This window comes from Echinops telfairi, unplaced genomic scaffold, assembly GCF_000313985.2.
Source record: "Echinops telfairi isolate 266 unplaced genomic scaffold, ASM31398v2 ScPeMD7_3533;HRSCAF=4204_1, whole genome shotgun sequence".
Classification (NCBI taxonomy): domain Eukaryota; kingdom Metazoa; phylum Chordata; class Mammalia; order Afrosoricida; family Tenrecidae; genus Echinops; species Echinops telfairi.
In genome coordinates, this window is record NW_022107432.1 from 8,188,353 (window position 1) to 8,215,919 (window position 27,567).

Here is a 27,567-nt window from a genome sequence, read left to right on the forward strand (position 1 = left end):
CCTCCCTGGGGGGTGGACAACAGAAAAGTGGGTGAAGGAAGATATCAGACAGTATAAGACATGACAAGTAATAATAATTATAAATTATCAAGGGTTTGTTAGGGAAGGGGGGTAGGGAGGGAGGGGGAAAAACGAGGAGCTAATACCAAGGGCTCAAGCAGAAAACAAATGTTTTGAGAATTATGATAGCAACAAATGTACAAATGTGCTTGACACAATGGATGGGTGTATGGATTGTGATAAGAGTTGTACGAGCCCCCAGTAAAATGATTTAAATATATTTACCCTTTCTTTGATACCTAATTAATACATATCCCATATGAAAGTAAAACCGGCTAATCTAACAGAGGAGGTGGTCGATCCTATTTCTGTAAGACAAACTCAAACCAAGCTCTTTGCTATCAAGTCAATTCTGACTCATAGTGACCCCAAGGGCAGGGCAGAACTGCCCCACTGAACTTCTGAGCCTGTAAGTCTTTACGAGAGTAGAAAGCCCATCTTCCTCCCAAGGAGTGGCTGGTGATTTTGAACTGCTGACCTTCCAGATCACAGCCCAATGTGTGACCACTCCTTGTTCATTTTAATCAATCTAACATTTTACTTTGGCTGTAATCTGTTCTGGGCTCTTCTTCTTCTTCTTCTCGCCCTTCTTCTTCTCACCCTTCTCTCATTAGCAATGAATCCAAAATTTCTAAGAAAACTGAAATTCAAATAGATATATGTAATCATTACTTTCCAATGTGTAGTCATTGTTAAAATATGAGACCCTCAATGTTTAATCCATTCTATAGGGTTAATTTATTTGTAGATCCCCTGTGTAATATTTATAAATTAGAAACCTAACAGATGATGTATCTTTCTGTAGTAACTGAACAAATTTTGGCTCTTTAAAAGTAGGACTGTCAAAGAATTGAATTTACAAGTACCACCATCCCCCTCCCCATCACCACACACACACACACACAAAAAGCCCTATTTCAGTCTTCCCAGCTGCTGTTTCCTAGCAACTAGAATCTGCTGATATTTTCTCATCACAAGTAGGTAATAGGGATAAAATCTGTGTTTCATTGCACTTGTGTCCGTGAAAGCAAAACAAAACCTATAACTAATGTGTAAAACTATTCAGTATATTTCAGCCAATCTAGGTTGAGTCTTTAAAATGTATAGTTGTAATTCATAAATATGACATATTATCGGGCAAACAGACGTTTTTACACAGCGCTTGGGGTGGGGTCTTTTCCATGAATGAGGAAAGCAAACCACAAGGGTTAGCACAACAGTCGTAATCTAAGGCTTCCTCTGGAGGCTTCAATCATGAAGAATGGAGCTGCCATCTTCAAGGCAGCTACAGTTGAAACCTAGCAAATGCTGCATCGTAAATTTTTAAGCAATATAAAAATCTCAGGGGAAAAAATCAAAAAGACTAACGTCACAAGTATTCTGCAGTCTTAAACATTTGCAAGTGAGATTTCAAAGACCTGCACATACAACCCTTGACACACATTATTGGATTAGGTCACTCTTCCCTTCTGGAAACAATGCACTGATGCACAAACCCCATTTAACTTTAGTTCCGTGCACAAATACATAGACAAATACCAGCAAGCTTGCAGCTTGCACAAGGTAATCCATCCAATTCTAAGCACCCACTCTTCACAAGGCACTAGGCTAGGCATCGGAGATCATTAAAGTTAAACAGCACGATGGCTTCCCTGAAGAAGCAGGAGTGGGTGAAAGGAGCTTGCTGGTGGCTCGGAGAAAGCGGTAGAGCAGTGACAGTGTCTGCTGGGGCCTAGGGAAAAGCCACACGTGCAGTAAGAAACCAGACTACAGACCTCAGGTCCTTCGTTAACCAGGTCCTTCGTTAACCAGCTGCATGAGTTTCGGCAGGACACAGAACACTTTCGTGGGGCTGTGCTTTTTAGAGTGGAAATAAAGAGGCTCAATTGATATCGTTTTAGAGCCTCTTTTGAAAGCAAGTACTGTGTTAGGCACTACCATACATGATAAAACAAGGCAGCATAATCATTGGTATCTAAAAACCAAACTTTACCTTTTAAGCTACCAAGAAAAAGGGGCAACTCTAAGATCTTTTCCTGCTCTAAAAATAACATTTGTTGCCATTTAAAAACCCACTGCAAGAAAGGTGATTCTGACTCGTGGCAACCTCACCTGGTGCAGAGTGGAGGCATTCCCCAGGATTTCCGCGTCAGTAATCTTTACAAAGGAGACTGCCAGGCCTACCTTCCATGGCATCACTAGGTGGGTTTGAAAGGACAGTCTTATGTTAGTGGTCAAGTGCACCCTTTGTCTCACACATGGACCTTTGCAGGCAATTAGAAGATACCAAAAAGCTTCTTCTGAATCATAAGAAGTCTTCCCATCAATCATTTCTAAAATTATAAAATGTAAACCATGGTTGCATAGTGGGTTATGAATTGAACTATTAAGCAAAGGTAAACAGTCCAAATCCACCAGCCAGCTAAAGAAGTTGTCTGCTCCTATAAAGATTTAAAGTTTCAGAAACCCCAAGAGGCAGTTCTGTCCTTCCTATATGGGATCACTCTGAGTCAGAGTTAACTGCATGGCAGTGGATTAGTAATGAGAATAAAGGCGCGGTGGTGTTGGTGGTGGTGGTGGTGGAGGAGGAGGAGGAAGAGGAGGAGGAGGAGGAGGAGGAGGAGAAGTGTTATACTTATCAGCTGATCCTCAGGAGGAAGATGGGGCAATCTGCTCCTGTAAACATGTATTGCTTGGGGACACTATATAGGGTCACTGGGAGTAAGAACTGACTCACTGGCAGTAGGTTGGGGTTTGTGATTGAATAGAAAAAATAAACCGTCTAAAAACATTTTCCTCCACATGAACTAACCCCTACAAATGAACACCGACTATGAGGGGGCTTCAAAAACATTCATGAAAAATTCAAATTAAAAGACAGAATTTTCCTATGAACTTGTTGAAGCTCCCTTGGACATATATAGTACTTTGAAATCTTCAAAGCATTTTCCCATATAACTGATTTTTTTAATATATAAAGAACTGAAACCAATTATATAAAAAAACTAGAATATTTCACTAATGTTTAAGAATATTTTTTACTCAACTGTATGTATGAATGGTGCTCACAGACTGATTTTTCTAAAATAAAGCACATATGGAATATGATACCAAGACTTACTTATAATTACTTATTCATTTGCAGCATCCAAATCTTAAAATATATTGCGTTTGCTCTGTGGCCCTCGTCACCTTCATTCCTTATTCCTTAAAAAACTGTTGCCACATCGTTTAGCCTTTTGCTAAAATCAAGTGTAGTGAAAACTGTTGCCACCATGTGGCTTCAAAGTAGAGACCCATGAACATGACTTCTTAGTCTCTGTGATTCTCTAAGCACCGAGTTTCAACCCAGTGTTCTTTGAACCCTATAAACCCTTCACACACAATACAAAGTTCATTTCCGCTCAAGGACTGCTCTCAAATCTTGTGCTATTCAAGCCCCTATCACTAAAACCCATTTATGATGCCAGCAACTTACAACAATGATGGAAGCAAGATGATCTACCGAGATGGGGGGGGGGGGCGCCTTATTAAAATTTTTATTTTTCCTCACTTTTTTTAAAATTCCCCTTTTATAATGTGTACAACTGCACATCAGTGAAGTGTGATACTCTAAATTGGAAAGCACAATGAGAGAAAAGTTGGGAAACTACTAACATATAAAAGAAAAATCTAAACTCGTTAGCTTCGTCGTACCCACTGTTCCAATTTGATCCATTTGCCAACCTTTCTCCAAACATAGGCCAGGTACCAAACCATTTACCTCTATTGGGTTTTTCCGCAAGCTATTCATCTCCCTTAGCTAAAAATCATTTAAAGCCAACATCAACTGTTTTTCTCTAATTTCCAGACTTTAGGTGATATAGTACAGCTACTGGGCATTTCCCTCTTTCTAGATAATTATCAAGTCCCTAAGGTTCCCTTCCCAGATGAGAGTCTTCTTAAAGTCAGGATGCTCTCCTAACTTTCCACTGCCCTTACTACCAAGGTGTCCTGCAGAAACCTGACAGATGTTAAAAGAAATGTTTGTCTCCCAACAAACAAATTGCAAACTGTACAAAACCAATGAGCAACAACAACAAACTGTAAACCGTATAAAAGTCTCAACAAATCAATATCTTACAACAGAGCAAAGATCCAGTTCAGCTTAGTATCCTCAGTACACAAAACTGTGCCAAGTTAGAAAGAGCACTCCCCCCCCCCCCACACCCCAAAGAAAATGCTTTCTTTCTGTTCGTCCTATGGATTCAAACTGCAATATTTTCTTTCCTACAAATTGGTACCATGGCACCAAAACAAACAGTGATGGTGACATCTATTATCCACAGTAATTTACTAGTTCTTGGAGCACCGATTCTTAGAAAGCCCCTTCAAAAGAACATTAAATAATCAGGAAGCAATATTAGAAAAGACAAATCAATCAGCTAAAAGCCCAAAGATTCAACTAGCTAGAAACAAATAAGACAAAGAAAGCCCCAATATGATTCCAAAAGTAATTGTTCCAGAAAATTAGTTACATTTAGCCACAGTTTAAGGAACTGGATGGGGCACTACTCCAAAAAGAAAAAAAGAATGAGAGATTTAAGAGGATTCTAAGCTCCTTGGAAAGTTACTTCATCAAGTGCCTACAAAGAGCATATTTTTTGAAAGCAACAAATACTTGGTAAGCCATAGATTCAACTAGTATTCTAAAATAGTAAAAAAGAAAATCCTTTTCAAAAAGAAAATCCTCTCTTTTTCTGAACTCCATGAAAACTTTCTTGCCCATCAATTACTTCTTCAGAAAGTTCTCAAATGCTTTTCTACATCTAAATTAGAGGTGTTAGAAATATATTTATGAAATTCCACTTTTGGGAAGTTTTCTTAGAACCCTCTAATGATGAGACCCAAATAAAAAGTGAAATTAATCGTACTGTACCAGAAAAGAGAATTTACTTTATAGAAATTCACCTACAATTTAAAGCTGTCTCATTAAAATGGAAAAAAAAAAAACAAAGCTTCATCACTCAATGCCATAGAGTGGAAGCATGTGAAAATCCAGGGTGCAGGATTGTCTCTTGTCCACTGACATTTCACGGTCCCTGTGTGATCTCATATAGTGTCGTTGCACATTCTCATTCTCCAAACTCTTTACTTACTCCAATCTTCTTACTTACTATCTCTATTTGACTATCTAATAAGCACCTCCCACTTTACATGGTCAAAAAAGAACTCTTCACGTTATTTTTCACTTTTCTTACAGCCATTCACAACTTTATAAGAAGCATCACCCTTTAACCAAATATTCAGACCAAAAGTCTAGGCAGGGTAATAGTAATCAGGAATGCAGCCTTTGTGGCCAGACTTCCTGGTGTCAAATCTTACTTGCTCCAAACGTACTATCCATGCAAAGGCACACGCTTCGAAGAGTGAGCATGATAACCAAACCATAAGGTTATTTTGAGGACTAAAAAACTAGCTCATGTAAAACATGTGTAGCACCTGATAAATAGTAAACATTCATTAAATTTGAGCTATCATATTATCATTACTATAATTGATATTATTCTTGATTCCTTTTTCTCTACAGCAAATCCACTATACCAACAATACTTCAAAAATATGACTGAAATCCACTCACTTTTCCTAATTGCTACCACCTCCAAATCCATGCTAGTTCATGCCATCTAAACTAATAACCCAAACTCACTGCCATCAAGTTCAATCTGACTCTATATAAGGCAGCATAAAACTGCCCTCCACCCACCCACCCCACCCCCCACCCCCGAGTTCCAAGACTTTAAGTCTTTATTTAAATGATAGACTACGCAGACAGCCTCATCTTTCATGCATGGATCAGCTGATAGTTTCAAATCGCCAGCCTTGTGATTAGCAGCTCAGAGTGTAGCCCACTACACAACAGAGCCCTTCAATACATGGAGATTACTACAAAAAGTTTCCTCCCTGACTGGTCACCTTTTTTCCTCTACCCAACAAAGCAGATTTCCAAGCAACAGCCACTATAATCTATTTAAGACAAAATTCATCCGTATTAATTTCCAAGTTACAGCAATTAAAAAAAAAAACCCCAAAGCATGATCCAGAAATAAGCTCTGGGCTCCCACTACATCCTAGCAACAATTTAAAAACAATCAGTCCTTACATCACGACCCTGATAGTTACTCACCTTCATGAAATGATCAGTGAAAGAAGGGTGCTGCAGCAGAGTGTGGTGAAGAAAGCCGATGGTGCCTGGCTATCAATCGAAATAGTGTCTGGGGTCTTAAATGCTATGTTCAAACAAGAAGTCATCCAAGCGAGGAGCCACACAGAAGAAGCATACCAGCTTGTGTGACCCAAATATGACAATTACAAAATTCGAATATGGTGAAGAGAAAACTATCAGAGCTAAAATTCTCCAATTTGGAGAAGACAGTGAAGGACCGTGGGAGCCCAAAACCCATCTGCAGGATATGTAGTCAGATCTAGCTGCTGGCAGATCCACTCTAGCTAAGGCAAGAGTCCCCATCAACCTTACTACCAGGCAGAGACCATTGTAATCCTGATTACGAGGGATTGAACTTGGTACAGGGCCAGTTGGCCACCCTATAGACACAACCTGAATTAGTACTGGGTGCAAGTATCTCTTAGATGTCCCATGACAGGAATTTCTTCCCTGGCTTTTTGAATGTTGATGGAGATCTTCTCTCTTACACATCATTTGTATTTTTGCCTTTATGCTAATGTGATCTTATCCTTACCACATTAGCGCAATTTGTCTTGCACTGTTTTCTGTTGGGTTTCCCAGCTGTGAAGCACAGGAGGAATGGGTGTATGGTGCTAACAACTGACACAAGGTGTTGTAGGGAATGCAAGGGTAGGGGATGGGGGGGTAGGGAGGGAAGGGGGATATGGGGAGCCAACAGTGAGGGTTGGAGGGGGAAGGGATCACTAGAACTGACAGAAATTGCATAGCTCAGTTTGAATGAGATGTAACAAGGGGGTGGGGGTGGGGGTCATATAAGGTAGACGTGGTGGGATTGGACAACTCCCATTGGTGTGACTGAACGATTTAACTGTTGAATTGTATGATATGAGGATTATGTGCCAATAAAACTGTTGGGAAAAAATATTCAGAGTCATTCCCCTTGCTCAAAATTATCCAGTGACATTTATACTATATTTTAAAAGGCAAACTTTGGGCCGTCGTTTATTCAAAGACCTACATCTAATTCAAGAGTCAGTGTGGTGGTGATGGTGTGGTCAGGTGCCATCAGGTTGGTTCTGGCTCACAGTGGCCCCATATACAACCCTATGTCTGAAAGAAACAGTGCCCCAGCCATGTGCTGCCCTCTTACATCAGTCCCCACCGGCTCACACCACTTCATTCTGCAAAGATGCCAACATTTCTTCCTTGGGGCCTTGGTCTTAATAACTTTACAAGCCCAGAATGCTCTTTTCTATTTGTTCAGCTCTTTCACACACATTTTGTTGTTGTTAACTGTCTGTATCTCCCACTAGAACAAAAGCACTGTAAAAGAAAACAACTTACCTTATCTTATTAAGCACTGTATCTTAATACTCAAAACAATATGAGGGTGAACAAATGAAAAAGTTATTTAAAAATAAACCATTGAAAAAAAATTTAATTAAGAAATAAATAAACCAGTTATTTAAAAGAAATAAACCATCTGACCGAAGTGGCTGAGGTATCACATATTATTATGTGAACAATGGCATACATCTTTCGCCCATTCCTTTCCCTCACTGTGTTGACTATTGGATGCAGCGCGGCTCCAAATTTGCCCTTTGTAACTAATTCTGAAAACTAGCCCCTAACAGATGGATCTGCAATATTTTCTTAGTGTGAAGATATAGAAGTCCTTGATTGTACAATTCCCTACAAAGACACAGTAATAATCTAAGATTTATAGTCAGAAGACATGAAATCCAATCATGGCTTCACCAATTACTAATCAAAATAAACTTGCGTAAATTACTTAGCTTCTCTTTTTCATCTGTATAACATAAATTATAATCCCTGTCTCTCTCAGAAGCTTGTGGTTAGGATCAAATGAGATACTGCAGAAATGAAAAGCTGTACACAAATGGAGAAATTATTGTTTTCCAGAGTCTATCAGTTCAACAAAATTGTACTGAGCTCTGGTCCTAGATGATAGGTGCTATGCTAGATGCTGGAGATAGAGAATTGGAATTAAGACCGAGCCCTTCGCTCTCAAAAATCTTACATTTTAGTTAGGGAGGGAAACGCATAGTCTCAGTAATGTCACCACAAGTTTGTAATGCAGCATGCCGCAGGAGCACAGAGGAGGTACACATGGGGACTTACAGGAGGCTCCTGAGGAGCCCAGTGGACCACCCTGGAGTCTCAAAACATGGATACAGGAAGGAAAGACTTCTTCTCAAAGGAAAAAATAATGGCAAAATTTCACGAGTCCTAAAGGATGCTCAGAAGCTGGAATAGTAATATTATTATAATGATCACATGATCACAGGTCAAGAAAAAGCTTTCAGATCTCTCCTGGAGTAAATTCTTCCATCAACTTATATTTTCCCCCCCGCACCATTTATGTCATCCTCTAAATCAAATATCTTTATCTACTTCAGGACAATTTTTCTCAACTTATAAAAGCATGTCCATTAATAAGGCTGACACATCTCAACTACATACTCCAAGGTCAAGACCTTTCTCACTACAAAGGAAAGTAATAATAAAGAGAGTATAGTGTCAGATATCGGTTTTTTACTTCACCACAACCCTAAAAGAAACCCCTCTATCTTCTCATCCGCATCCACTCTCCTGCATGATCTGCTATAAGGCTTTTTTACCTTCCTCTTAACCAGTCGCAGTCTTGACCTAACTAGGAGATAACCAAGCATTACCTGGGACAATTATTGCCCCCTCTCTTTCAGTACCACAAACATTGAGGCCAGAATTCCACACAGAACACAAATAATCAGGACCAAGTCATTAAAAACTAAGTATGAATCTATTAAAGCTCAACACAGAGTTACGCTTCAACCTGGACTTGCACTCCTACGTATATAACCAAATGTATTTGCCAAAAGATATAGTAGGATATCCAGAACAGACGATTAGTAGTAAACAGAAAACAAATTTAATAAATAAATTATAATAAAGTCTATTAGAATTTGGGGCAAATCAGAATCATGTGCTACCTGGCAGGTTGCAATGAAAAGAACACAGCACATTTCTATGATATTTGTATTGAAGATGTATAACTTTCATTGAAATACATAGAAACAAACACAAATAAGTATTCCACACAGCTACTAGTCTATACACTTAGTCAGCTTTACAGTCCCCCAAACAGCCACCATTTCTGAGCTGACCTTTCTGCCTTAAATTTAACAGGTCCAGTAAGGTCACCGCAGAAGCCAGATTAGTAAATCCAATCAGTGTTCTCAGTTACTATTTGTTCCATAAAATTGTCGTCATCATTAGTTTTGATGTTGCTTAAAACATTGATGGAAAGATCCCTTCTCTAAGCTGGCTCCTCATCATGCAACACTTTCGGCACCCATAGAGCTGAAAGCTTACAGAGGTTTAGCTGCTCACTTAAAACTAAAAATGTCGAGCCACTGGGCATCTCCAGCTTCAGTTGCTGCTGTATTCGTGGTAAGTCTAAGGCCTTCTTCCATCAGTTTCTGGATTTCAGCAAGAAGTTTTTCATTAAGGACAATGGTCTTCCTTCTCTGAGTTCATCTTTGAGGTCTTCTCAGCCATCCTTACAATGCTTGTTCCATCTAAAAGCTGTTGTTTTAAATGGGATAGCATTGTGGCAAAGCTTCAATGATTTGGGCCAATGTCTTCTTGAGTTTTGTTTTGTTTTTTAATTTAATATTAGGCTTGACCTCAAAATTATTTTTGTCCAGGGGACAAAAATTACTAGTTTTTTTTCTGAAGACACTGCACCAGAACTGAGACAAGCATACACACTTCACAGACATTTTCCTGTAGCCAGCAACAGATCAAGACATGTTTACATCCTTTTTAAAATAAATAGGCCCATGAAGACATGAACTTTTTAAAATAAATAAATAGACCCATGAAGATATGAACTAGAAGCCCCTGGTAGCAATCTTTTTTGACTTCTCTTTGAACGTGGGGGTAATGAGGAACTAGGATGGCACCTTATTCACAAATGGCTTAGGGAAAAAGTTGTTTGCTTTTTTTAAAACTTCCAATTTTTTCTCAGTTTTTGATTATTTCAAAATTATTTTAAAACATGTTTGGGCAAGAAAAACAAATAGGAGTCTTGTCTTTTCTCATTATCTGTAGAGAGATCCTGTCTTCTATCTAGAAAGTTACAAACCTTTAAAAACAATATATAAAAACATTACAGAACCTTTTTCTGCAAAAACAAAGACATTTTCTTTTCTAGTGGTTTATTACAAAGACAAACTGAGTAGCAAATATACTTCATGTATATTACAATACCTAAGAAAAATTTAAAACTAAAGTTATTTTCCATGGAAATTCATAAAACAAACTAAAATTCATTAAAATTTTATTTAGGCTTTGCAATACAAAAAAATCAAGAGAATTGCCAGTAGAGCACCAAAAGCAATCAAAATATCATTATGAAAGTTAACTTATTCTCTGAAGAACACAGACCAAGGGCATATTGTTAAAAAATGTGAACGAGTCAAATGATAAAGTGAAAACTTACTGCCAAGGCCTTGGATAGTTTGGCTCTAAATTCATTCAGGATGATCACCACAATGTCCTTAAGTGGCACATATGCAAAGCCATCTTCCAAATAGACTTTTCTTCCTCGAAACAGATCTAGAGCATCAGCAAAGGGGATCTGAATCCAGAATGAAATGGGGAAAGTCAGCCAACAGTAGCCATGAAAAAAATCTCTGCAGTCTTTACGTGCAGTAAGACTACACAGAATTGTTCCTGTCAGACATGCATTAGTCTAAGGAGACCCAAAAGAAAAACCGAAAGATCAATGTATAGGCCTTAAAACAAAACATTCAGCATTAGGAAGGAAATGGGAGTTCAAATGGTTCATTTCAGAATAGATGATGCTGATGATATACCAGTTAGATTGCTTTATTCTTATTATTAACATATGGGTTTATACATTATAATCCCCAAGATTTAAATTTAGGAACGTCTGAGCACATTATTGGGAGAATGACGGGGTTTTCTACTCCTATAAAGAATTAGTCTTGGAAACTCACAGGGGCTGGTCTACCCGGCCCCACAGGTCGCTATGACTCAGCAGTGACTCAACAGTCATGAGTAGTAGTAGTAGTGCACACGCACATTACTGCTCCCTAGAAGTACAGTGGGTAAGCCCCCAGTTGCTAACGGAAAAGTCAGTGGTTCAAACCCTCTAGCTAGCTACTCAATGGAAGAAAGTTTGGGAGTTCACTTACCTAAAGGCTATAGCCTTGGAAACGCTATGGGGCAAGTCTGCTCTGTCCTGTAGGACCACTCTGAGTCAAAATAAACTTCGAGGAAGTAAGTTTGGGTTTTTAAGCACATTATATTCACCTCAAATGACATTCACATTATAATCTCCACCAAATAGAATCCCAATGTTAATGTTAACTAGTTCAATGTGGAAATTACTAGTAAGCAAAGTAATCCTAAATTTCTTCACCTATGATTCAATTCTTTCTCTAGAAAAACATATTGGGCATCAGACAGTGCAAGATATGACAAAATAATAATTTATAAATTATCAAAGGTTCATGAGGGAGAGGGGAGTGGGGAGGGAGGGGAAAAAATGAGGAGTGGATGCCAGGGGCTTACATGGAGAGCAAATATTTTGAGAATGATGAGGGCAATGAATGTACGAATGTGCTTTCCCAAATTGATGTATGTATGGATTGTAAGAAAAGGAAAGAAAAACATATTGGGAAAGTTAATCTCAAAACTGAAAAAAGGAAATAGTAAGTGTTGGGTTTTGACATTAAAATAAGCATTTGCCAGTAAATACTTAGAAGAATATCAATACTATACTACATTTATCTTTTATTAAGGAACCCTGGAGGTACATCGAGTTAAGTAACAGACTGTTAACACAAGGTCAGCAGTTTGAACCCACCAGCTGCTTTATGGAAAAAGATGAACCTGTCTGCTCCAGTAAAGATTCAGTCTCAGAAACCCTAGGAAGCAGTTCTAGTCTGTCCACTCACGTTGCTAAGAGGTGAAGTCAAATTGATAGCAGTGAGCTTTAGATTTATATCTTTTAGTGTCCCATAATCTATCTAAAAATTCTGAGATAAGCCATATATAGCAGAATGTAACTTGGCCAAGGAGGACCTTGACTTCATGCTCCAAGTAAACTGAAAAAATCCTTTTCACTCTCCAATATTAAAAAAAAAAAAAAAAGCCTAACTCCAATTGCCCTATTAATCCATATTTTAGGGAAGAACTGAGTCCAAATGCTTACAATTCTTCTGTATGTCAAACGACATGTTACCTTACCCTATGAACAGATCATGTTTTTAACCAGCTGATTTGGATTAATTTGCTGTTTCTATTATTTTAACACAGTCCTTGGATACAGGCAGTTAGTTCATCACTTAGTTGAGAAAATAAGACAGAAGCACATGGAAAGTCACACAGTTGGACAGGACTGAACTGTCTGTGATACTACACCATGTGAGTAGACTCCCATAGGGCATATTAGGGCAGCAGGTAAGAGGATTGGCTGCAATAACCCAAGCCAAGAAGAAAAAGCAAACAGACAGCGATGGGTAAAAGTCTGGGGATGGGGATTCTATTTGAAGCTCTATTGCTAACTGGGCCTGTGATTTTGGCAAATTTAATGAGCTCCTCTAAACTTTAGTGGCTAGATCTGTAAAACTGAGGGAGGAGAGAAAGATGAGCTAAATAACTCTGGGGGTTCTTCAGTTCTAACGTAACAGCCTTTTAGGGTAGTCACAGTGGAGATAAAATGCCCAAGCAGAAGCAAGAGATGTGAAGGCTGTATGACAGGAAACGTGTGGTGTGGGAGGAATGAATATTGATTCTCCCACTCTAAGCCTGGAAGGCTTACTGAATGATGCCCCAACTGGCCGAAATAGGGAAGCAGAAATGGACAGGAAAGGTTGAGGCAGAATTTTAAATTACTGGCACTCACTAATAATAAACAGCATTTTTCCCCCAGAAAGAAAGTGAGGGGTTGCAGGACTGCAACTCTCAAATATTAATATGAACTTCAGCTCTCCCCCCTCCTTCTACGTCTGAAATTAGTCGGAAAGTCATGCAGTGAGTTCAAGCAAAGTAGGTTGTCCGCTCTGGGAGTACAGGGGAAGATGGAGGTGGCCCAAGTGCAGGGTCCTGAAAATAGAAATGATTCAGAAAGGAATGATTGAACTAGTAAACCGTATGATGTATGGACTGTGTGCCAATAAGACTGTTAAAAAGAAAAAAGGCATCCTCAGGGAAGATCAAGCTAGCATAGTGTTAGCGCCCAAGTGCAATGAAAGGGAGTCCATGGGGGAGAGTGGCCCACAGCATGATATCAGAGGCCAAGAGCTGCAAAAAGGCTTTGCCTTCAATGTAATAATCCAGCACAGAAGTCAAGTGAGTGGCAAGATTATCTGTGGCAGCAGCAGCCTTTGCAGGGTATAGAAGCCAAGTGCTGTGGGGAGGGGCTTTCTTTAAGAAAATGGCCTCCAGCAGGAGTAGAGCAGCAGGGCTCAGAACACGAGGAGCCGTGGCGGGAAGGTGACTGTGCAGGAAAGCAGCCTACCCTGGTGATAGGGAGGCCCTATGGATATAAAGGTCACTGTAAAACAATGAACAAAACTGGAAAGTATTTCGAGCTTACACACCTTATAAACTGCCTCCAACTCCCACTGAGTCCCATTTGAACTTGGCGATGAAGCAATGATCTTTTCTTGCAGATTCTTCTTTTCGTCACTTATCTAAAAGGAAACAAATTTTACTGCTTAAGAAATTAAAATCCTCATTCAGTTTCAATAAAACGCTTTCCTGAAGAGCCCGGATGATAAAATGAAGGGGATATTTGCAACATCTAATAGACAGGTATTCTTTTTTAACTTCTAGATAGTAGTCTGTAAGTGTTAGTAACCCCAAAGTGGTAAACCACAAAAACCAACGTTCATCAACATAATAATAAATTGTCAATTAAGATAATAATGTAGTACTATTTTTGTCAGTTCTCTCGGGTTGGTATAACAGAAACAGGGGAAGTGGTTGGCTTTAGCAAACAGAAATTTCCTCTGTCAGGGAACCTGGGATAATAAATGCATGCTGTTTTAAGTCATTGCATTTATAGCAATTTGTTACACAGCAATAAAAATGTAATGTAGAAGAACTATATGAGTCTTAGGTTTCTATCATCACACATCTGTGCTCAATGAGAGGTCAGCAAAAGTTTTCTGCTCCCATCAGTCTTGTGAAGGAACGCTCTCCTGTTCTTGCTCGGAGCTGTGTGAGAACCTTGGCGTCCTGGTAGCCTCCAATTGAAGTTCCAGCTCTAGCATTCAATAGGCAAATGTTTGGGGTAAGTTCTTTGACGTTTTTTAAGACTTAGTGTCCTCAACAGAAAAAGAGCATAATAGTAGCAATAAATTTGCAGTGTTGTTCTACAGATAAAGGGAATATAAAGGGGCTGCAAAAGTTCAGGAAAAGATTCCATTATTTTTAAATTAATTTTTGCATGAACTTTTTGAAGCCTATCATATCAATTATATAGCACAGAGTATCATGCATATCAATTATATAGCACAGAGTATCATGCATATCAATTATATAGCACAGAGTATCATGCATATCAATTATATAGCACAGAGTAGGTGAACAAAAAAGCTCCTCTCCTTCCGCATTCCTTTCTTCACTCTTGCCATACCCCTCCCTGCTTTCTACATGCATCGTAATCTCACATGTTTAGATTTAGCTGATAATTTTTGTTTTTTATTATTATGATTATTGTTATTATTACATTCTGCCAGTTCAGAAACAGACGGCAAGTTGCTGGGGGATGGGAATAACATTGTCTTTTCCTTTATTGTGCACCCAGCACCTAGTACAATCCTTGTTATAACAGAGATGGGGACGTCACACTCCAGCTCAAATTATTTTCGCCTGCCTCTTAACTCAAATGTGTTTGCCATCTGTCTTAATTATATAGTGCTGTTAGTTAATACAGAAACACCACAAGTGGACGGCTTTGAACCAACAAAGATCAATTTACCCTCATAATCTAGGAGGGTATTAGTCTGAATTCAACTGCTCTAGGGGAAGGCTCACTGTCCCAACCCTATTTTCCTCTCTCCCCCTACTCCCTCTTTCCAGTTGTCCCTTCCCTCACCCTCTCTCCCTTATCCTCTCTCACCCCCACCCCAGTCCCCTTCTGTCCCTCTCACTCTCCCTTTCTGTTGGGTCCTGGAGAAGGTCCTTATCTCTTGAGTTTCTGACTCCTGGTGCCTTAGAAATCTCCATCCCAAACTGTAATCTTCAGAGAACAGTCTGCCAGGGAATTTACTACCAGGGAACCTTAGGTTCCAGTAACAGGGGACCACATAATTTAAACCAAATCACCGGCTAATAAGTCAAAACATCAACCAGAAATTGCTGACATGTAAAGTGCACTTTTATATTTGTTAATTCTGGGAAAGCAGCTTCAAAGAAACAGGTAAAGAGTAGACATTCATTCCCCATTTTCATCTAAGACACTGAAGACTTACTTAGGTGGGAGGGACTCGATCAATAGTTTATCAGTGTATGATGGCTATGTCACCCAGTTTTCCACTATGTACTGGGCCATGGAACTCGGCTCCTATATTTGAATTAAAATGACCCTAGAATAGCAGTGCTCCCAGATCCATGGAAGAAACCAATGAAAACTATGCCAGACAAAGATATAACCCTCCTAGGCCCTAATACATTCAAATCTCCACATAACTTTCCACATACAGTATCCAGCAAAAGGTCGACAAAAAACACACTGAAAACAAGACACCCTGAACGAAAATAAGAGCAAATAATAAAGTATATATAATGAAAAAGAAACAGCTGTTAATATTCACAAATATATGTTTAGTATACTTACAAAATCCAGAAGAATCCACAGATATATTCGCAATAATGACAGTTTCAAAATAAAATGTAAAATATGGTATAGAGAAAACAATATTGTATCTCTATCTGCAAGCAACAATGTTCAATAATGAAATTCTTTTAAACCATTACTTACCACCCCCCAAAAAACTATCACAAGCAAACTGAACCCATTGTTGTCGAGTCAACTCTAAATTATAGCCACCCTATATAAGGCTTCTAACACTATAAATATTTATAGGAGCAAACAGCTCCATCTTTCTCCCACAAAGCAGCTGGTAGATTTGAACTAACCACCTCACAGTTAGCAGCCTAACACTTACCCTGGGGTCACTAAGGCTTACTCAATAGCACCTGACAACATTATTTACAACAGGATCAAACTGTCAAGTATCTAGAAAAAACAACAACATAATAAAAGATGTGCAATGTCTCCATAAAGATAAATCAACCTTCCAGAGAGAAACTGGAGAAGATCCAAGTAACAGATTTCCTATAACCAACCACCAGAAGGTATAATATTATAAATGTACCATTTCTCCGCAAATTGATCTGTAGATTCAATACAATCCCAAACAAAAGCACAACATCTTATGTGTATGTGCATTTACAAGATGATTCTAAAATGCATATAGCTGTGCACTAGACCAAAAATAGCCAAAACAACTATCAAGTCGAAAAATGAGCCAAAGACAGTTTACAAATAAGAAAATTCAAATGGTCAATAAATATATAACAAGAAGTTCAACCTACTTAGCTATAAGGGAAATGCAATTAAGACTACACTGGAAACCACAATGAATTACCACTAACTGCCAATAAAACGTTACATGTGTTAAACTGAAAAGAGAGAAAAAATATATTTTCTAAAGTATAGAGGACCCAGAACTTTATAAATCATTGGTAGTGATATAAATGAGACACAGCCACTTTGGAAAGGGATCTCACAACTTCTTATAAAAACTAAAAATATCTGCCCATATGATCCAGCAATTCCACTTCTAGGCCTTGAAGCCCCCTCCCCCTCAAAAAGGAAAGCCCTGCATCAGGCAGTGTTTTCTTCTGTTGTACACAGGGCTGCTACAGTCAGAACTGACGTGATGACATCTAACAGCATGTAAGTATTGTTGGGAAAAATATCTACAAGATATTGCTAAAGAATATTAATTCTTTAACAAAGTATTACTTTAGTAAAGTAAATTAACACAATGTATATGGGATAAATCTTTAAGAGATTTCACGTTTATTTTTGTGTATAAATAACAAAAAGTCTAGACAGTCCTGTGCCAAAATCAGTCTAATGGTGGGCAAAGAAATTACAGATATATTTTTTTCTTCTTTATACTTTTCAATATTTGTCTCAATTATATAATAAAAGTAGTTACAATGATTTGATTACTATAAGAGCACTGTTGCTTTTGTGTGCCATCAAGTTATTCTGACTCAGGTGTCATTCAGGGAGCAAAAGACCTGCCCCCAGAGGACTTTCTGGGCTGTAGTGATTGCTGGGTCTGTTTCCCCAAAGAGCCACTGGTGAGTTCAAACTGCTATCCTTTTAGTTAGCAGCCAAGTCCTGGACTTCTTAATTTAACCCACGTTCTGAAGTCATGAATCAAGTACATGAATTATTTGTCTAGCACTATGTTAAAGAAAGGCATTTTTGATAAACATAGATAAATTATCAAATGAGAGTATGAGTATATAATTGCCTACAACTACCTCCCACCACCACTACCACAGACACCAATTATACAGTCAAAGCACCTACCACATTTCCCATTCTTTTCTTTTCCACGGCTGAGGAGAACAGTTAATGGGTAGCCCTGGGTGGACGGATCTGCTTTTATAAGTTGCCTAAACTAAGGCTTTGGTCTGAGAGAATTCTCTGATAGGGAGGCAGAGAATTGGGTATCTGTCTCGTGTGTGTGTGTGTGTGTGTGTGTGTGTGTGTGTGTATGTGTGTGTGTGTGTGTTGTGTCCTGTAAATCTTTACAAGACTAGGTAATCTCATGTGTGTCACACACACACACCGAGTAGCTCTCCTGTATACACTACAAGCTCTTTCTGCTGCTGTGACTGGGGATCTAACAATTGCCTGGTACTTGTCCTAAAATGTTCACTATCACTGATAAGGTACATGAAGGGCCTCAAACTAAGGCAGCAACCCTTCTTTTAAAAAGCAAACAAATTTTAAAAGTTACAAAGCACCAAGTACAGGTTGTCTTTTTTTTTTATCGTTTTATTGGGCGCTCTTACAGCTCTTACAACATTCCACACATCAATTGTCTCAAGCATATTTGTACATATGTTGCCATCATCATTTCCAAAACATTTTCTTTCTATTTGAGCCCTTGGTATAAGCTCCTCTTTTTTCCCATCCCTCCCCTACAGTAATAATAGTAATCAATTATTACTAATTAGTATCCTACACTGTCCATTGTCTCCCTTCACCTACATTTCTGTTATCCGTCCCCTTTTGGGGGCGAGGGGCTATATATACAATCTTGTGATGAGTTCCCTCTTTCTCCTTCCCTCTCCCCATACCCTCATGATATTGCTATTCCCACTACTGTTCCTGAGGGGTTTATCTGTCTGAATCCCATGTGTCAAGAGCTCTCATCTGTACCGATATGTGTTCTCCAGTCTAGCCAGATTTGTAACATAGAACTGGGTCATGGTAGTCGGGGGAAGGAAGCATTCAGAAACTAGAGGAATAATGTGTGTTTCGTCCGTGCTATACTGCACCTTGGTTGAATTATCCCTTCCTTACAACATTTCTGTGGGGGGATATTCAACTGTCTACAGATGGGCTTTGAGTCTACAATCCAAACCCTCTCATTCACATCAATATAGTTGTTTTGGATCTTTTGATACCTGATACCCGATCCTTTCGACATCTCATGATCACACAGGAAGTTGGTGTGCTTCATCCATGTGGGCTTTATTGCTTCCTTGCTAGATGGCTGCTTGTTTAACTTCAAGCCTTTAAGACCACAGTCGCTATATCTTTTGATAGCCAGGCACCATCCGCTCTCTTCACCACATTTGCTTATACACCCATTTTGTCTTCAGGATCGCCAGGAAGGTGAGAATCAAAGAGTGCCAGGCTATTAGAACAAAGTGTTGTTGCGCTAAGGGAGGCCTTGAGTAGAGGTCCAAAGTCTATTTGCTATCTTAATACTCAACATATAAATATAAGTACATTGGTCTCTATCCCTTTTGTTATAAATTAGTATATTTACATATATACATGCCATTAGATATGCCTCTATAAATAGCTTTTGCCTCCTATTTATTTCCTTTCACCTTCCTCCTGTCCCACTATCATGCTCCTCCTCCATTTGGCTCTCAGTAATTCCTCTCAGATACTTTGCACTTGATCAAACGCCACCAGGCAGTATACAACCTTCTCGCCATCAATTTTAGATCTCTTGTTGTTCCCTTATCCCTGAGTTTGTTGGCTCCCCACTCCCTTACACCCCCTCCTCTCCCATGTCCTGCTGGAACCACTGTTCCCATTGTTTTCTCCTCATGATTGTTCGTCCTGCCTATCTTATGTAGATCGACACATATAAAACAAAAGCAAAACAAGAAAAAAAAACCAATGGATGGTTCCAGGTCTGTCTGCTGACCCTTATGTATGTTTTCAGATCAAGTCTGATGAGGTGCCAAGCCGTGTCCCCCAAGTCAGAAGTCTATTTTCAGGATTCCTCAGGGACTTGGTCAGTTTTCTCTCCTTGCTGCCCTATTGCACTCCCTGTGCATGGGGCAGACCTGGCACACTTTCCACGTAGTATTTCCAGTGCTGTTCCCTGTAGAGCTATGGGTCAGTGAGGGAATGTCCTGTCTCATGGTAGGGCCAGCCCTAAGGTCCTCTGTGCATTGGCTGCTCTGAGTAGAACTGTCATCCCTGGGCTTGGTGTTTTCTTTCTCTCCCCCCCCCCCCCCCCCCCCCCCCCCCCCGCCCCCCACTCTTAGTTTGCTCCCATTGTGGTCTGGACAGACCCACCTCAAAGGATAATGCTTACACCTTTTAAGAAATAAAAATACTGCTTGAGAATTCCAGAAATTCAAGTTCCTACTTCCAAAAATATTTTTATTTCCTGCTTATTTATAAAAACTAACACTAATGGAAAATTGCAATACAGTTCATCATAATTCTACTATAAGAATGTTATCTTTTATTTATTTATTTTTCTGTCCATACATTTTCTACTACTATAATTATATCAATTCATATTTTGCTGTTTTCCATTTCATTTTCAAAGATTCAAGAAATGCCTCATAATTTTCACTCTTGCTAACGACACAAGATTTCACTACATTGATGGATCATTATTTACTTAATTTCTAATTACTGAGACATTCCACATGCCATCCAGTTACAGTCACAGTAATTCTGACTCATAGTGACGCTGTGTTTCAAAAGGACTTTGATACTTAAGGTTTTTAATGGCATCGATCTTTCCGAAGTAGATTACCAGGCCTTTCTTCTGGTACAACCCTGGGTGGATTCAACCTGCCACGCTGCTAGCTAGATTCTTGTAATTGGTTCCCCCCTTCTACCCCACATTCCCTTCACAGGGCAGAGCTTTTATAGTATGCATTTTTTCCTGCTAGGCAAGCATCCAGCAACTTGCTCTTTGTTAGTGCACCCAGTAGCATCACCTGGGAAGGTTCTCTCTGGTGACAGTGAATTTTTTCATAAAAGCCTTTTCGCTCAACCTTCTTTTTTTTTATGGCCGATTTAAGAGAACAGTGTGCAGCTGTGAAATTTTGTTTCCTGCTCAAGAAAAATGCCACAGAGTTATTATGTGGAACACAGTTTACAAGTACAGCACTATGAGAAAAACTCAAGTGCACAAGTGGTTTTCTCATTTCAAAAAAAGGTAAAATGATGATGACAAAACTCGTTCTGGACATCTGTCAACTTCCTGAATGGATGAAAATGTCGACTTCTAGCACATTTGGAGTTCATTCCACCAGGTCAGACTGTTAATCAAACTTTCTATTGAGAGGTTTTGAAAAGATAGCATAACGGTGTGTGACAAAAAAGGCTTGATTTCTGGCAGATGGGGGACTGGTTTTGCCATCATGACAATGCAACTGCTCACATAGCCATCTCAGTGGGCCAGTTTTTGGCAATAAACAGCATACCTCTCTTGCCCCAGGCTCCTGACTCCCCTGACCTTGCTCTGTGCAGCTTCTAATTGTTTCTGTGAATGCAGAGACATGAAAGGACAATGATTTTACCACTTAGAAGAGGTGAAAAAAACATGAGGGAGGTGCTGTCAGCCATCCAAACAGCTTTTTGAGTAGTTCCTTGCATTGTTGTACTGAGTATTAAAAAGAGAGGCTTATCTAAAGCACCTTGGATAATTCTTTGCACACACGAGATATGCAACAGATTGCAGATGTTATTTGAAATATATTTAGGATACATATTGCCAGAATACTTTCCTAAGCATCTAGAAGACTTCACAGAACAAGATATGGTAGAGAAAGGTATACATAAGAACCACCATGTGTGACAACTTCATGCTAAAATCAGAAGTGCATCATTAAAAGTATGATGGACTTCATGAAATGGGCTCAGAGCACTTGCTCTTTATTTTACTTTTCATTCAGCATACAGCCATTTCAGATGTTTGTGTGTTCTCAGCATACATGCATTTCAGAGGTTTGTGTGTTCTCAGCATACAGCCATTTCAAAGGTTTGTGTGTTGTATCAGTCACTCGTTCCATTACAGTTGTCCACTTATAAAGATGTACAGCAATTTACAAAGCTTTTAAAAGGTTCATGGAAATGCAAATTATGAATACATGGATTTCAAAATATTTATGCACCAAAATAAATCCCCTCTTGCTTATTATGATAGAACAGTTCTAGTTTGAGACACTACAAAGGATTATGACATCCATTTGAAAAGAGTCCTTATCAGAACAAAATGAAGAGTACTAATACTGAAGCAAGAACAAGCATCAAATTTACAGTGAACCTTGGATGGGAGAATGCAGAAATAGATTTGCTACAAAAGTCTGTGGGGGCCCTGCCACAGAGAAATCAGCAGTTTACAAATGCCAAGACTGGTTTTACGATGGGACCAGCCGATATGGAAGATATGGTAGAGAAAGGTATACGTCACTGTGAGGTGGGGAAATGAACCTTGTCCTCGCCCTAGCTGAAGAGGATGGATGACAAACAGCAGAAGGCTGCAGGGATGCTACAGGCATCTCAATTGTTCAGCATCGACAATTCGGACAGAAAAACTAAGGTGAGGCTAATCTGCTCAGTAGGTTTCCGATTACCTGAGGACAAGTACAGGGCTTCCTATGGACATTTTAAACAAATGGCATCAGGATCCTGAGCATTTCTTTGAAGAACAGAAGATGAAACAAGGATTTCCCAGCATGATCTTGAAGACAAAGCACAATCATAACAATGACTACCAAGAGTTAGAATTGGCCTTGTCAAAGCAAAAGTGAACCAGTCAGAAGCTAAGGTCGTGGCAATCATTTTGGGGGGTGCTGAAGGTATTTTTCCTTGTTGACTTTCTGTTGGGCAAAAAAATAATAACAGTCACTTATTTTAAGAGTATTTTGAGAAAGTTACCCAAAGTGCTAGCAGAAAAACGCCCAAAAAGCTTTACCAGAAAGGACTTCATCACAACTATGCTCTTACTCATTCTTTGCACCAACAAGGGCAATGTTGCATGTGTTCCTATGGGAAATCATTATACATCCACTTAAAGTCCTGATTCGGTTCCTTTCCAGTTCTTTTAGGGGCCCTGGTGGTGTAGTGGATTAAGCACGGGGCTGCTAATGGCAAGGTTAGCCATTCAAAACCACCAGCCACTCCAAGAGAGAGAACTGAAGCTTTCTGCTCCTGGAAATCTACCAGGGCAGTTCTGCTCGCCTACGATGCAGAATTCACTTGATGGCAAGGACTTTGGTTTGGTGTTAGAGTACTCTTTCTTTATCTATTAAAAAAAAAGAAATATTTAAAGAACTTCCCTTTTTTCTTCAGTTCATCATGTAAAAAGACTATAATCATGGTAAAAATCCCAGGACCATCAATTCTTTAGACCTGGACAAAATTACTGGTATCATAGTTTATAAAAGTCCCTTCGATGATTAAGTTCATGTGTGTTTGACCTCCACGTCTACTCTATACCAATAGTATACAGTTCTGATTAATATCTTTATAGTAAGTCTTTAAATCAGGTAGTGTAAGCCCTACAGTTTTGTCCTTTTTATCATTCTTAAAATTGATTTTGTATGTTTACATGTTTACACATGCATTTTAAAAAGTTTGACAATTTCTGCAAGAAGGTCTGCCATAATGTTGGATTATCTTTGCAGGGCTTTATAAATCAATTTGGTTAAGAGGTGATAACTGACCATTGTTGACTCTTCTTACCCGTAATCATATATTTCTAATTTATTTAGGCGTTTTTAATTTTTTTCAGCAATGTTCTCTAGTTTCAGTGGAGCAGTCACATGTATATTAAATTTATCCCTTTGTTCATGCTTTGAATGTGACAAATGGTATTTTAAAATTTCAGTTCTAATTGTTCACTGTTTACTTGATGTCATTTCAAATTTGTTCTTTTACTTCAAAATTAAAGAAAGCTGTTGACCAGCTACCATCCAATTAGCATTAAAATAACAATGTAGAATCATTGCTTTTGGCAAGCCTACTCATTTTTACATTTGTCCAAATCCAAAGAGTCTGAGACTCATATTTCTGAGTGGTAGTCTTAATTAGGCACTTCTTTTTCTCTATTTCCACAGAGGACAAAAATTTAATGGAAGCCTGGTTCTCAAACATGTTTGTAGGAACAAAGCCCTTACTAAAAAGGAAATCTTGCTTGAAAGGAACACCATTCTATAAAAATTAGAAGAATAAAAATATACATAAGGGTAAGTCAAGAAGTATTGCTTATGGGGTTCCAGTTCATATATGCAGTCTATTCCAAACAAAATGTATTTAAACATGTCTTTGCAATCAGTGGATGAATACATACTATTTCTTTCAGTAATATTTGTCCTCATTTCATTAGGGTGTCTTCAAAAAAAAGGTGCAATCAAAACAGTTACTTTCAGGGGGTTCTGCTGGACCACTGAATATAAGGCAAGAAGGTTAGTTCAGAAGGTTATGGTAACTGTTTTGATTACTCCAAAGAGTAATCTTTTCTTTTTCACTTTATTTTTATATTTTTATTGGCACCTAATCCACATATCATACAATAGTCCAGTCATTCAATTATGCCAAGAAGAATTGTACAATCATTACAACACGAGCGATTTTAGAGCATCCATCCCCCACCTCACCCCACCTCCCAATGCCATGGTTAAATCATCTTTAAAATGAGTTGTGTAATCACAATCAGTTCTAGTGCTCCCTCACCCCCACCTGCCTTCACAGTTTACTCCTGAAATCCCCTCACCCTCCCTATCTGCCACATCCTCCCCTTTCGTCCCCTATAAACCTTACATCAGTTATTAGCTCTATGCAGCCACTCCTTCTGTTCTTCACAAACTGGGAAACCCAAGAAAAAGAATAAAAAACAAAATCGAAATAAAGTGACAGAATATAATAATAATAATATAAAGATAAAATACAAATAATGAATAAGAAAGAAAAGACCAACATCAATATTTTAAAAGTTAGGGAAGAAATTTATGTCATGGGACACACAAGAGATAGTTGCACCTACAACAAATGCAGGTTAGGTCAATAGAGAAGTCAGCTGACCAAGTATCCAAAGCATAATCTTGATAGTCTTGTCAAAGGATACTGTTTCAGTCCGGGTGGACCAGACAAACAAGTTCATTGACACTCATATAGGTGTAAGAGAGAACTTTACATCAAGAAGTAATTATGCATCAATAAGTGTGTGGATTTAATCAGGTTGCAGCTTAGAAAGGTCCACCCCTTGCTCTCTTGCTCTTTGGTGATCGGACAAGCATGAAACTGCTTTAGCTAGTTCTCTCTCTCAATTTGTAAGCTATACTACTTGTGGGACAAGCCAACCCATGGATCTTGTTGCTAGAGTTTGAGGTTCCTTCAAGGCCTGCTTTGCCATGCTGCTGGTGTATACATCACTTGATCTTGAGGCTGGTACATCCTGTGGTCTTGCATTGCTTGAGTTCAATATCCCATCCAGGCCTGCTTCTCTAAGCTCCTGAGCTATTAACTGTCAGTGACCCGCCCTGCTGTTTGCTTCCTGTGGGCAGATTATGCCTGCATTGCCTAAGGGAACATTCAGCTGTCTGCTTCCTTGACCTTGGACCCAGCAGCCCTTGTGAGTTGAAGGACTTCCAGTATATTAACTGTTCCACGATGTGAGTTGAACTGAGCCCTCTGTACTGCTGTGTGGACTAATTAGCTGTTATATTCCTTCGTACTGTATAAATCTATCTAGCTATCTATATTCATAAATGTCCTAGTTTTGTTTCTCTAGAGAACTCTGCCTAACACAATAAGACATCCCAGCCCAGTCCAGATCAAATCCATAAGTCCTATATTAGCCCATATATCTGATACCAGTCTATGAATTCCTCTTCAGACTCACAACACATGCAATGATTTTGAATGCAGGAAGATCACAGGCCAGTGGGTGGAAAGTCTTGTGGGTCCAGTGGCAGTGGAAGCATCTCCAGGGCTCTGACTGCCATCAGTGTGGCTCCATGTGGCTTCTCAACAAGAAATGTCAAGTAGAATAAGAATGTGTCCTGCCTACAGGGAGGAAGACAGGTGTTCCCAAAATCCTTAGGAGAAAGCCATGCCCACAGAGGCACCACTGGCTAAGAGCTGATTTACAGGCTAGACTCCACCCCTTCACTCAAGTTGACAGGAGATTATGTAAATGCCAGACACAAAATTATCATGGTGACTTATTAGGAAGGCATTTTACTACTTTGAAAACAACTTTGGTAAGAAAAAGGCCAGGGAAGTTGCACTGAAGATTTTTTTTCTATTGCAACAATGCATGAGCTCATTCACCAAGAGTAGCAAGGCAGCTCCTGTCTTGGGAATCTCTGCATCCACTCCATAGCCCTGTGCTGGACCCTTCAGACTTCTTTCGGTTCTCAAAACTCAAAGATCATTTACAAGGAACACAATCTGAATCCTTCAAAGATGCCAAAACTCTCATTTTGGATGTGGTGTGAACTAAAGGTTGCATAATTATTCAGGTATGGTTAGATGGAAGCATGGCACCATTGCCTTCGAGGCATATAGACTTGTATAGAGGATCTTTTGAGGAACAGCTTCTTCATATTTTGGTATCTTTGTTTAAAAAGGATTTCTATGGTTTTGTAGTATGTTCATGTATGTTATGTGCCTTCAAATGAGTTCTGACTCTTAGCAACCTGTGTACACCAGAACAAAACACTGCTCAATCCTGTACCATCCTCACAATCATTCCTATAGTTGCATCTATTGCTGCTTCAATTTTGTCACTCCATCTCCATAAGGCTCTTCCCTTTTTTACAAATGTGTTCCCTCTTCTGGCTGTCAAGATATATTGAATATTATTTGCCAAAACCACAATGCAAAGGTATCAACTCTTCTGAGTACCACTACCATGGTTGAAATAATTCTAGAAACCAAAGCATTACTCGTTCAGCCCACCACCACTCCATCTCTATCCTTCTATGACCCATTTCCAAAGAACAACGTAAGAAAGGGGGAGAAATAAAGGGGAAAAAGTGAAAATACTTACATATTGGTCAAAAATAATAATAATAATTAAGCATAGCCATCCTGAAGAAGGATAGTTCCCAGTTGGGACATATTTTCAGGTTCTGTAAATTTATTTTAAGCTATATTAACAAAACTTGTATTTTCCAAATACCTACTGAATGTCATATACATTCTCAAGTGAAAAATAAAATAGTTAAGTAACTGCACAAGTAGTGGCATGAGGCAATAATGGCAACACTAATCAAGCATAACCAACAGTTGGTTGAAAGCATGTGATGACTGAACGTGTTTGTTCACCAACCATTATAAGCAAGCTGGCCAAAGGGGAGAAAGGAGTTTGTGTGTTAGTCTGAAGATTATTCATAAGTTGGTAACAGCTCATGATTCATGCATATTATTTGCTAGTTACTATGCTATTTTACTTTTACTATCTCGTTTGTCCTGACAATACTCTATGTATTATTCTAGCTTTACAGATAGTCAACAGAAATAGAAATGTGAAACCCTGGTGGGGACTGAGTATGATAGTGGGACAGGAGGAAAGCCAAGGGGAAATAGAGGAAAGAGCTGGGAGGCAAAGGGCATTTATAGACGTCTAGATAAAGACATGTACATATGCAAATATATTTATATATGGAGATGGGGAAATAGATCTATGTGCATATATTTATAGGTTTAGTATTAAGGTAGCAGAAGGACATTGGGCCTCCACTCAAGTACT

At 39.0% G+C, this 27,567-nt stretch overlaps 1 protein-coding gene across 2 annotated transcripts in view; it reads right to left on the reverse strand.

The window, feature by feature from the left end:
• The window catches only part of PRIM2 (DNA primase subunit 2), a 407,580-nt gene that overhangs the window by 219,446 nt on the left and 160,567 nt on the right, over positions 1-27,567 (reverse strand). For both annotated transcript variants that reach the window (XM_045294844.1, XM_045294843.1), the window contains exons 6-7: positions 13,885-13,977; positions 10,755-10,892 (exon numbers count right to left, since the gene is read on the reverse strand). In XM_045294844.1, coding sequence (XP_045150779.1) covers positions 10,755-10,892; positions 13,885-13,977 — 231 coding nt within the window. The remainder of the gene's footprint in view (positions 1-10,754; positions 10,893-13,884; positions 13,978-27,567) is intronic.